This window comes from Oncorhynchus mykiss, chromosome 2, assembly GCF_057628025.1.
Source record: "Oncorhynchus mykiss isolate SJ-2025 chromosome 2, ASM5762802v1, whole genome shotgun sequence".
Taxonomy (NCBI): domain Eukaryota; kingdom Metazoa; phylum Chordata; class Actinopteri; order Salmoniformes; family Salmonidae; genus Oncorhynchus; species Oncorhynchus mykiss.
Window position 1 is genome coordinate 104,138,534 of NC_143023.1, and position 13,344 is coordinate 104,151,877.

Sequence of the window (13,344 nt, forward strand, 5' to 3'; positions counted from 1 at the left end):
TCGGTTCCCAGGAATCTCAGCCTCATGCTGCTACTACTGCAGTAATGACTCAGACCGAAGCCTCGGTTCCCAGGAATCTCAGCCTCATGCTGCTACTACTGCAGTAATGACTCAGACCGAAGCCTCGGTTCCCAGGAATCTCAGCCTCATGCTGCTACTACTGCAGTAGTGACTCAGACCGAAGCCTCGGTTCCCAGGAATCTCAGCCTCATGCTGTTACTACTGCAGTAATGACTCAGACCGAAGCCTCGGTTCCCAGGAATCTCAGCCTCATGCTGCTACTACTGCAGTAATGAACCACTCACTGGCTTCCTCCCAAATGACACCCTATTCCCTAAGGGCCCTGGTCAAAAGTAGTGCACTATTAAGAGAACAGGGTGTCATTTGGGACACAGCCGATGGGTTAGTTAGGGGGATAACTATGGTTGGGCGGTATACAGACATCCATACCTTCCTACCGTGCCTGTGCCATCACAGGATATACGGTATTACTGGTGGTGCACACAAGGGGCGATTTTTTTTTACAAAACTTTTTATTGCTGCAGGGGCAGTATTGAGTAGCTTGGATGAAAAGGTGCCCATTGTTAACGGCCAGCTCCTCAGTCTCAGTTGCTAATATATGCATATATATATATATATGCACATTATTAGTAGTATTGGATAGAAAACACTCTGAAGTTTCTAAAACGGTTTGAATTATGTCTGTGAGTATTACAGAACTCATATTGCAGGCAAAAACCTGAGAAATTCCCCTTCCTGTTTGTATTTTTTCTGGGGGTGGCAGATTTTCAACCAAGCTCTAATTGAAATTACAGCAAGATATGGATGAGTTTTCACTTCCTACACCTTCCACTAGATTTCAGCAGTCAATAGAACTTTGTCTGATGACGCTAATGTGAAGGGGAGTCGAATGAGACAGGAAATAGTCACCAGTGCCACGAGTTGACCATTCTTTCACCATGCGCGTTCACAGGGGAAGGACCTGCGTTCCACCGGTCATCTGAAGTCATTCTAATTCTCAGGTTGGAACATTATTCAAGATATATGTAAACAACATTCTAAAGATTGATTCAGTACATCGTTTGACATGTTTCTACTGACTGTTACGGAACTTTTGGACATTTCGTCACATTATAGTGGACGCACTTTGTGACTTTGGAACTGTTTACCAAACGCGCTAACCAAGGTAGCTAATTGGACATAAATAACGGACATTTCCGAACAAATCAAGTATTTATTGTGGACCTGGGATTCCTAGGACTGCATTCTGATGAAGTTCATCAATGGTAAGGAAACATTTATCATGTATTTTCTGGTTTCTGTTGACCCCAACATGGTGCCTAATTTGGCTACTGTTCTGAGCTCCGTCTAAGATTATTGCATGGGTAGCTTTTTCCGTAAACTTTTTTTGTAATCTGACACAGTGGTTGCATTAAGGAGAGGTATATCTATAATTCCATGTGTATAACTTGTATTATCATCTACATTTATGATGAGTATTTCTGTTGAAACAATGTGGCTATGCAAAATCACTTGATGTTTTTGGAACTAGTGAATGTTTGTTGTGTAACTGGGAGTCTCTTGAGTGAAAACATCCGAAGATCAAAGGAAAACGATTAATTTGATTGCTTTTCTGATTTTCATGACCAAGCTTCCTGATGCTAAGTGTACTTAATGTTTTGTTGTGCGATCGATAAACTTACACAAACGCTTGGATTGCTTTCGCTGTAAAGCATCATTTCAAAATCTGACACGACAGGTGGATTAACAAAAGGCTAGGAGGCTGTTTTCCTATCTTGCACTTGTGATTTCATGACTATAAATATTTATTGAATGTAGCACTATGCTATTCAGCAGTTGTTGATGACACTTATCCCGTTGGTGGGATTGCAGCCATAACAAGTTAAGAACACATTCTTAATTTCAATGACAGCCTACCAGGAAACAGTGGGTTAACTGCGTTGTTCAGGGGCAGAACAACGGATTTTTACCTTGTCAGCTTGGGGATTTGATCCAGCAACCTTTCAGTTACTTGTCCAATGCTCTAACCACTAGGCTACCTGCCGCCCTGGACTTGGAACCAGCAGCACAATCTTGTGTATAGGGCGTTTTGTAAGTACAGTCATTGTAAATAATGTGTACATCTTTATTTTTTTTAAACTTTGTGTTTGTGGTGTGTTCACTTATGACATTAGATCAGTGTTGGCTGCTAACTTGGTCCTTATCTTAAATATTTCACCTCTGTGTTTGGAGACATTGGATCAGCATTCTTGTCGGGTCTCCTGTTAGTACATTTTATGTAGGAAAGCTAATGATCCATAATGTATGACACTTCTGGGAGTGTGTAAAGTTTTATTTTTTATTAGAATAGCATTTTTGTATGTTTTCTATAGTTATGTTCTTGAAAATGTATCAATTTAACCATTTGGAAACTTGGGTACATTTGGCCAAATCGTGAAGGACACCTGGGTGACTTCATACTAAATGTCATGTAACTTGCTCATTCTTCAAGTTATCAGTCTGAAACTTTGCACATACACTGTTGCCCTCTTGTGGACACCATCGCATTTACATCCAGCTTCATGGCTAAATGTGCCATCTTTGTCTTCCATTTCAGAGATGATGGTACAACAAAATACAAAAATACATTTTTTTTGTTTTACCAGATCTATTTTGTTATATTATCCTACATTAATTTCACATTTCCACAAACTTCCAAGTGTTTCCTTTCAAATGGTACCAAGAATATGCATATCCTGTTACGCCGAGTGGAACCGGGGAACTCAAGCGCAGACTCAGAAATTAGGATGAAGTAAGAGGTATTTATTGCAACACAGGGGGAAGACGACGCATCACCGGGGGGAAACTACCTGCCCTCCAGGACACCTACACCACCCGATGTCACAGGAAGGCCATAAAGATCATCAAAGACAACAACCACCCGAGCCACTGCCTGTTCACCCCGCTATCATCCAGAAGGCGAGGTCAGTACAGGTGCATCAAAGCTGGGACCGAGAGACTGAAAAACAGCTTCTATCTCAAGGCCATCAGACTGTTAAACAGCCACCTCTAATATTGAGTGGCTGCTGCCAACACACTGACTCAACTCCAGCCACTTTAATAATGGGAATTGATGGGAATTTATGTAAAACATATCACTAGCCACTTTAAACAATGCTACTTAATATAATGTTTACTTACCCTACATTATTCATCTCATATGTATACGTATATACTGTACTCTATCATCTACTGCATCTTTATGTAATACATGTATCACTAGCCACTTTAAACTATGCCACTTTGTTTACATACTCATCTCATATGTATATACTATACTCGATACCATCTACGACATCTTGCCTATGCCGCTCTGTACCATCACTCGTTCATATATCTTTATGTACATATTCTTTATCCCTTCACACTTGTGTGTATAAGGTAGAGGTTTTGGAATTGTTAGTTAGATTACTCGTTGGTTATTACTGCATTGTCGGAACTAGAAGCACAAGCATTTTGCTACACTCGCATTAACATCTGCTAACCATGTGTATGTGACAAATACATTTGATTTGATTTGATTTGAAGTGCAGGCCAGGGGAAGCTCAGGTGGAAGTAGCAGGATGACGAGACTTTGAACTGGAGACAGGGACCAGAGTCAGAGCGGGCAGAATGAGCAGAGATTATGATCTGGCATTGTGGAAGTGGCAGGACTGAGTATTTGTAGAGGTCTTGATTATGGAACAGGTTGCAGCTGGTGGGGATCTGCTCTGACTCCAGCACACCTGTCTCTGCCCACACAATCACACACACACACACAGAGAGAGAGAGGAGGGGGAGAGAGTACTGGGGGAGTGGCGGGAGGTCAAGGAGGCACAGGATGAGCAGTAGAGGGCGTTGCCTTAGCAGATGTGACATATCCTTGCTTTAGGCCCTGAGCTACAGGCAGTTAGATTTGGGTATGTTATTTTAGGCAAAATTTAAAAAATGTGGCTAATCTCTAACAAGCTAGCTAAAAGCAAGCTTTAACTAGCAATACAAACCGATTGTCATAGCTAGCTAAAGTTAACCAAATAGGTTCAATGTTAGCTAGTTAGCTAGCTAACATTAGGATATAACTAGCAATGCGAAATGGCATTCTGAGAAAACATTTAAAAAAATGTTTTTACGTAAATTCTGGATTTCCTCATCGTCTGTTTCATTTTCAGTCAGAACGAGTCAGCATGGCACGATTGTCCTCCAGAAAGTAGTCCATCACAACTTTTTCCCACTGACCTTTGTTGAATGCGCCTAATAAATTCAGGATGCTATTGAGAGCAGTAGCAACATATTTGCAGGTCTCCATGGCTAACATATCTTTCGAAAAAACGGCAGCAGAATGGATTATCTAAACATCAGCTCATTTTATAGACACAATATTTTACCCCGCAGACCAATTCAAACTCATCTCACGGCATGTCCGGCCCACTCATTATCTCAGCCAATCATGGCTAGCGGGAAGATTGCAACTTTTTCTGTGGCTAAACCAACTAGGCTCGTACTTTAACAATTGTATTCGTATTTAAAGATGGCATACAAGTTTGTTATTAAGGCACATGAAAGGTCACATTTTCGAGAAGGCATTTCTGTCAAAAAGCGCATTTTGTTTAAAACATTTTTTTCATTTAAACGGCTCTCCTGTGAAGTCGTGACTTGCGACATATGCCTAGTTTCCTGAATCGGTCACATATTACCACGACTAACCGGTGCCTCCGCCCATTGACTCTGTACTGGTACCCCCTGTATATAGCCTCGCTATTGTTATTTTACTGCTGTTGTGTAATTATTTGTTACTTTTCTTTTCTATTTTTTTATTTTCTATGTTTTACTTAACACTATTTTTTCTCTTTAAACTTTTAAAGCTTACTAGGGCTATACAGACCACTAACAAAGACCTCTACCCACAACTAAGGTGGAAAAACAGACTGCCTAAGTATGATTCCCAATCAGAGACAACGATAGACAACTGTCCCTGATTGAGAACCATACTCTGCCAAAACATAGAAACAGGAAACATAGAAATAAAGAAATTAGAATGCCCACCCGAGTCACACCCTGGCCTAATCAACATAGAGAATAAAAGTCTCTCTATGGCCAGGGCGTGACAGCTTGCAAGTAAGCATTTCACTGGAAAGTCTACACCTGTTGGATTCGCTGCATGTGACAAATAAAATCACATTACTACCCTGCATGAATATGCTGGGAGCTAACCAACCAGGTTCAATGTTAGCTAGCTAACATTAGGCTCTGACTAGAAAAGCAAACGACTCTGGGATGCAAATAACTTCAGCTAGGGAGTCATCCAGCTAACGTTAGCAAGCTAGCTAACATCACACTTTAGCTTGAAATGAAACCACTTTCTGTCAAATTTAGAAATGTGTAATATCTGAAAATGTAGCTAGCTAACGCTAGACTATCTTACCTATATACATCATCATGCATGATGGACGTGTCTCCCTGTCACGGACACCATACCACGGTTGCCCTTAGTTTGAAGATGTCATCCGGAGACAGGTGTTACCTCCATCTCATTAACTATCATACTCTATTTCCACCGATTTCAGAACTTGATCCTCCAGATAGTGGAGATTATGCAGGTCCACTACACAATATATATTTTTTTTAAAGTCACGTTTCACAGGATTACCAAAACAGACTGACCAGCTCCAATAGACAGAAGCCTTTTATATACCAATTCCAACTCCTCTCTTGGCATGTCCAACCCACTCATTATCTCAGCCAATTGTGGCTAGTGGGAAGGTTGCTGTGTTTTTCAGTGGCTTATCCAACAAGGCTGGTAATTTAACAATTTTATTCGTATTTACAGATGGCATACAAGTTTGTTATTAAGGCACATGAAAGTTCACATGTTCCAGAAGACATTTCTGCCAAAAAACGCATTTGGATAAAAAATATAAAAAATAAAAAGTAAAAATGGCTCTCCTGTGAAGTCGTGACTTGCCTAGTTTCCTGAAACGAGTCACAAATATCTGATGACTGAAGGAGTGGGAAGATTTTTATGTGATCATTTGTATTATATACAGTATATATACTGTATATATTTTTTTAATTCATGTAATTTTTTGCCCCTTCCTGTAATGGAATTGACTTTCCATTTGTGAATTTATTCATCCCGTCCAGTTGGTTTCCAGACCGCCATAATACCATAGCAGAAGAAGCTTATATGTAACAGCTGGTCTTTCGTTTTATAGCCCGTATAATGTTTTGTCAAACTATCTAAGTGCTATTTTGCATAGTTTGTATCTACATTTAGCTATTGGTTTTGCTAGATACCAGTTGTTTATGGATAGCTAACCTATCTGTGTTTCAGTCTGTCTATGTAGTCAGCTAGCTGCTTTGTTAATTGTTTTATGAAGTATTGAATACAATGAAATTACACTGTATTGACAACTCCTGAAGCTGATGCAGTAAAACAATCCAAACATGATCATGCTTTCCTGTCAATTAATTTCAAGCCACATTCCTGGTGCCTGTAACATATAGGCCTATACTTGGTAGCACGAGACATACAAACAATTGAATGACCAAACAACACTGGAATTGCTCGACCCAGATGACAAAGGTCAGAGGTCAGAACCTGGAGAAGGTGAGCTACCTGCCTCGTGGTACACAGACAACACCTGTCCTGTCTGGAGCTGGTTGGTAGGTCTAGGAGCCCAGACATAGTGAAGGGTTTTCAGTAGTCTGACTAACTGGTTTGGTAACAATATTTCCAGGTAACAGTCAGTTAAATGGTTGTGTTTTAATGCTCAGGTAGAGGATGATAGCTAGTACCAGTCATAAGGCAAGCAGTTCAGAGTGTGGTGATGTGAATGCAGCTTCACAAAGGAAGTGGACTAAATGGCAATAGATTATTTATTTTATTCTAATTTTGTAGGTATTACAATGATGTAGTTTTTATTTTTAATCCCCACAATACTATATAGGGAAAATCATTTATTCTGGGAGGTTGATTAGTGAAAAAAGTATTATTTTTGTAGGACAGTTTACATTTGACCGGGACTACAAGTGTTCAGCAGGAGTGCTGGATGATTCTGGAGTATTAGACAGTGGTCCAGTTGTGGATGATTCTGGAGTATTTGACAGTGGTCCAGTGGTGGATGATTCTGGAGTATTTGACAGTGGTCCAGTGGTGGATGGTTCTGGAGTATTTGACAGTGGTCCAGTGGTGAATGGTTCTGGAGTATTTGACAGTGGTCCAGTGCTGGATGATTCTGGAGTATTTGACAGTGGTCCAGTGGTGGATGATTCTGGAGTATTTGACAGTGGTCCAGTGGTGGATGGTTCTGGAGTATTTGACAGTGGTCCAGTGCTGGATGATTCTGGAGTATTTGACAGTGGTCCAGTGGTGAATGGTTCTGGAGTATTTGACAGTGGTCCAGTGGTAGATGGTTCTGGAGTATTTGACAGTGGTCCAGTGGTGGATGGTTCTGGAGTATTTGACAGTGGTCCAGTGGTGGATGGTTCTGGAGTATTTGACAGTGGTCCAGTGGTAGATGGTTCTGGAGTATTCGACAGTGGTCCAGTGGTGGATGGTTCTGGAGTTTTTGACAGTGGTCCAATGGTGGATGATCCTGGAGTGTTTGACAGTGGTCTTTGTCACTGCTAGTGGCTCTTGGTTTCTCTATGCTCTATCCCAGGCTCTTCCCTTCCGGTTGCTGGCGTTCCAGCCCTTAGACCTTAGGGAGAACATCCTCTTCTTCTCAGCCATCAGCAGGTAGCCTTGACTGGGCCAGTAGCCTGCCATACCTGGGTGGGGTCCTCCTCAGTCTGTATGGATGGAATAACTAGTTCAATCTCTATAGCTGGAATAACTAGTTTGTCTCTATTGTTGAAATTACTAATTCAGTCTCAATGGTTGGAATAAATAGTTCAACCTCTTTGGTCTCTATTTTTGGAATAACTAGTTCAACCTCTTTGGTTAGAATAACTAGTTCAGTCTCTATAATAGGAATCACAAATTCAGTCTCACTGGTTGAAATAACAAGATTTTGCAACTCTTTCAGAACATCAGCTGTCTGGATTTGGGTGAAGGAGAAATGGGGGAGGCTTGGGCAAGTTGCTGTGGGGGTGAAGGAAATAGTTATTCTATGTTTGGAATAACTATTTAGGTCTATATGGTTGAAACAACTACTTCAGTCTATATAGATAGAATAACTATTTAAATTGCTATTGTTGGAGTAAGGAGATCATTCACTATAGCAAGTTCGGCTAACCTAGTTCGGTCTCTATGGTTGGAATAATGTTTCAGTCTCTGTTGTTTGAGGAACTAGGGCTGGCCTATGCTTCATATTCATCGCCAAACCCATTGGCGCCAGGTCATCTATAAATATTTGCTAGGTAAAGCCCCGCCTTATCTGGCTACCCCTACCCCAGTCAACAGCCCTTCACCCCCACAGCAACTTGCCCAAGCCTCCCCCATTTCTCCTTCACCCAAATCCAGACAGCTGATGTTCTGAAAGAGCTGCAAAATCTGGACCCCTACAAATCAGCTGGGCTAGACAATCTGGACTCTCTCTAAAATTATCCGCCAAAATTGTTGCAACCCCTATTACTGGCCTGTTAAACCTCTCTTTTGTATCGTCTGAGATCCCCAAAGATTGGAAAGCTGCCGCGTTCATCCCCCTCTTTAACGGGGGAGACACTCTAGACCCAAACTACTACAGACCTATATCTATCCTGCCCTGCCATTCTAAAGTCTTCGAAAGCCAAGTTAACAAACAGATCACTGACCATTTAGAATCCCACTGTACCTTCTCCGCTATGCAATCTGGTTTCCGAACTGGTCATGGGTACACCTCAGCACACTCAAGGTCCTAAACGAAATCATAACCACCATCGATAAGAGACAATACTGTGCAGATGTATTCATCGACCTGGCCAAGGCTTTCGACTGTCAATCACCGCATTCTTATCGACAGACTCAAAAGCCTTGGTTTCTCAAATGACTGCCTTGCCTGGTTCACCATCTACTTCTCAGACAGTTCAGTATGTCAAATCGGAGGGCCTGTTGTCCAGACCTCTGGCAGTCTCTTTGGGGGTGCCACAGGGTTCAATTCTCGGGCCGACACTTTTCTCTGTATATATCAATGATGTTCCTCTTGCTGCTGGTGATTCTCTGATCCACCTCTATGCAGATGACTCCATTCTGTATACATCTGGCCCTTTTTGGACACTGTGTTAACTAACCTCCAAATGAGCTTCAATGCCATACAACTCACCTTCCTTGGCCTCCAACTGCTCTTAAATGCAAGTAAAACTAGATGCATGCTTTTCAAACGATCGCTGCCCGCACCTGCCCGCTCGTCCAGGATCACTACTCTGGACGTTTCTGACTTAGTATATGTGGACAACTACACATATCTAGTTGTCTAGTTAGACTGTAAACTGTCCTTCCAAACTCACATTAAGCCTATCCAATCATAAACTAAATCTAGAATCAGCTCCCGATTTTGCAACAAAGCATCCTTCACTCATGCTGCCAAACATACCATCGTAAAACTGACCATCCTACCAATCCTTTACTTGGGCGATGTCATCTACAAAATAGCCTCCAACACTCTAGTCAGCAAATTGGATGCAGTCTATCACAGTGCCATCCGTTTTGTCACCAATGCCCCATATACTACCCATCACTGCGACCTGTATGCTCTTGTTGGCTGGCCTTCGCTTCATACTCGTTGCCAAACCCACTGGCTCCAGGTCATCTATAAGTCTTTGCTAGGTAAAGCCCCGCCTTATCTCAGCTCACTGGTCACCATAGCAGCACCCACCCGTAGCAAAAATAAATAAAGTGTCTATGGTTGGAATAACTAGCTCAGTCTGTTGTTTGGAATAACTAGTTAAGTCTCTATGGTTGGAATAACTAGTTAACTACTTCAGTCTCTATTGCCGGAGGAACTTTTTCAGTCTCTATGGTTGGAATAACTAGATCAGTCTCTACGGTTAGAATAACTAATTCAATCACTTTGGTAGTAATATGTAGTTCAGTCACTATAGCTGGAATAACTAGTTCAGCCTTTTTGCTTGGAATAACTAGTTCAGTCTCTACAGTTGGAATAACTACTTCAGTCTCTATTGTAGGAATAACTAGTTCAGTCTCAATGGTTGAAATAACTAATTAAGTCTATGTTTGGAATAACTAGTTGTCTCTATGGTTTAAATAACTAGATCAGTCTCAATGGTTGGGGTGATTAGTTCAGTCTCAATGGCTGAAATCGCTTTTTCAGTCTCTATGGTTGGAATAACTAGTTCATTCTCTATGGTTGGAATAATTAGTTCAGTGTCTGTGATTGGAATAGCTAGTTTATTCTAAATGGTTGAAATAACTAATTATATCTCTATTGTTGGATGAACTACTTCAATTTCTATGGTTGGAAAAACTTGTTCAATCTCTATTGTTGGGATAACTAGTTCAGTCTCTATAGCTGAAATACCTAGTTCAGTCTGTAAAGCTGGAATGATTAGTTCAGTGTATGTAGCTGAAATAACTTGTTCAGTCTTTATATTTGGAATATGTTCAGTCTTTACAGCTGGAATAGCTAATTCAGTCTCTATATGTGGAAAAAATAGTTCAGTCTCTATGGTTGGAAGAACTCGTTCAGTCTATATAGTAGAATAACTAGTTCAGTCCCCATGGTTGAATTAACTCATTCGGTCTCTATAACTGGAATAACTTGTTCAGTATCTATGGTTAGAATAACTAGTTCAGTCTTAATGGTTGGAGGAACTAGTTCAGTCTATGGTTGGAATAACTAGTTCAGTATCTATTGTTGGAATAACTGTTTCATCTCTGTAATTAGAATAAATAGTTCATTTTTAATGGTTGGAATAACTTCATCAGTATATTTTTTTAGAGGAACTATTTCAGTGTCTATTGTATGGAATAACTAATTCAGTGACTATTATTGGAATAACTAATTCAGTGACTATTATTGGAATAACTACTTCAGTATCTATAGCAGGAATAGCTAGTTCAGTCTCTATTGCTGATATAGCTAGTTCAGCTTCATAGTTGGAATAACTAGTTCAGTCACTATGGTTCTAATAACTTTTCAGTCTCTATGGTTGGAATAACTGGTTATGTCTCTAAAATTTGAACAACTAGTTCAGTTTAAATTGTTGGAAAATTAGTTCAGTATCTCTTGCTGGAGGAACTATTTCAATGTATATTGTTGACATAAATAGTTCAGTTTTTATTGTTGGAATAACTAGTTCTGTCTCCATGGTTTGAAACACTAGTTCAGTGATATGGTTGGAATAGTTAGTTCAGCCCCTGTAGCTGGAATAACTAGTTCAGTCTGTATGATTGAAGGAACTAGTGCAGTCTCTAAGGTTGGAATAATTTGCTCAGTCTCTTTGGTTGGAAAAACGTATTCAGTCTCTATTGTTCGAGGAACTAGTTCAGTCAGTATATGTTTGAAATATCTAGTTCAGTCTCTATGATTGAAATAACTAGTTCAGTCTGTATAGCTGGAATAACTAGATCAATCTCTATGACTGGAAACATTATTTAATTTTCTGTGGTTGGAATAACTAGTGCAGTCTCTATAGTTGGAATACTTCAGTCTGTATGGTTGGGGGAACTACTTCAGTCTCTAAGTTTGGAATAACTAGTTTAGTCTCCATGGGTTTTAATAACTAATTCAGTCTATATGGTTGGAGGAACTAGTTCAGTCTTCAGTTTGAATAAGAAGTTCCGTCTCTGGTAGGAATAAGCAGTTCAGTCTTTATGGTTGGAATTTGTAGTTCAGCCTCTATGCTTGGAATATGTAGTTCACTCTCTATACCTGGAATAAGTAGTTCAGTCTCTATGGTTGGTATAACTAATCCAGTGTATATGGTTGGAATACCTAGTTCAGTCTCTATGGTTGGACTAACTTGTTTAGTCTCGGTATCTGGAATACCTAGTTCAGTATCTATAGCTGGAATAACTACTTCAGTATCTATAGCTGGAATAACTACTTCAGTATCTATAGCTGGAACAACTAGTTCAGTCTCTATAGCTGGAATAACTACTTCAGTATCTATAGCTGTAATAAATACTAATGTCTCTATAGCTGGAATAGCTAGTTTGGTCTTTATGGTTGGAATAACTGGTTATGTCTCTAAAATTTGAATAACTAGTTCAGTCTTATGGTTGCAATAATTTGTTTAGTATCTCTTGCTGGAGGAACAATTTCAATGTATATTGTTGACATAAATAGTTCCGTTTCTATTGTTGGAATAACTAGTTATTTCTTTATGGCTGGAATAACTAGTTCAAAGTCTATGGCTGGAATAGCTAGTTCAGTCTCTCTTTGAAAAACTAGTTCAGACTCTATAGCTGGAATAACTAGTTCAGTCTGTATGATTGAAGGAACTAGTTCAGTCTCTAATGTTGGAATAACTTTCTCAAGCTCTTTGGTTGGAAAAACATGTTCAGTCTCTTATGGTTCGAGGAACTAGTTCAGCATATATTTGAAATAACTATTTCAGTCTCTGTTATTGGAATAAGTAGTTTAGTTGAAATAACTAGTTCAGTCTGTACAGCTGGAATAACTCAATTTTTCTCTATGACTGGAACATTTATTTCATTCTCTATGGTTGGAATAACTAGTTCAGTCTCTGTTGTTTGAGGAACTAGTTATGTGTATATTGTTGAAATAACTAGTTCAGTCTGTGTGGTTGAAATAACTAGTTCAGTCTCTATGGTTGTTATCACTGGTTCCATCTCCATAATTGCAATAACTATTTCAGTCTTAATGGTTGGAATAACTATGTAAGTATTTACTATTGGAGGAACTAGTTCAGCGTATATTGGTGAAATAACTAGTTCAGTGTATATTATTGGAACAACTAGTTTAGTCTGTATGGCTAGAATAACTAGTTCTGTAGCTATAGTTGGAATAACTACTTCAGTCTTTATGATTGGATGAACTAGTTCAGTATATATTTGGCATAACTATTTAACTCTCTATTGTTAGAATAACTTGTTCAGTCTCAACTTGAAATAAGTAGTTCAGTCTGTATAGCTGGAATAACTAGCTCAGTCTATGTCTCTGGAATAATTAGTTCAGTCTATGTTATTTGAGGAACTAGTTCAGTGTCTATTGTTAGAATAACTAGTTCAGTCCCTGTGGTTGGAATAACTATTTCAGTCTGTATGGTTGGAATAACTAGTTCAGTTTGTTTATTTGGAATAACTAGTTTAGTCTATGGTTAGAATAACCAATTCAGTTTCTGTAGCTGGAATAACTACTTCAGTCTCTATAGCTGGAATAGCTAGTTTAATCTTTATGGTTG

General features: G+C 39.6%; 1 protein-coding gene across 1 annotated transcript in view; it reads right to left on the bottom strand.

Moving 5' to 3' along the window:
• Window positions 1–6,901: 6,901 nt before the first annotated feature.
• The window catches only part of LOC110502669 (transient receptor potential cation channel subfamily M member 1), a 131,417-nt gene continuing 124,974 nt past the window's right edge, over window positions 6,902–13,344 (bottom strand). Inside the window, 3 exon segments of the mRNA XM_090215695.1 lie at window positions 6,902–7,708; window positions 7,711–7,824; window positions 9,356–9,395. Of these exon segments, the coding sequence (XP_090071821.1) occupies window positions 7,047–7,708; window positions 7,711–7,824; window positions 9,356–9,395 (816 nt within the window). The 3' untranslated portion in view covers window positions 6,902–7,046.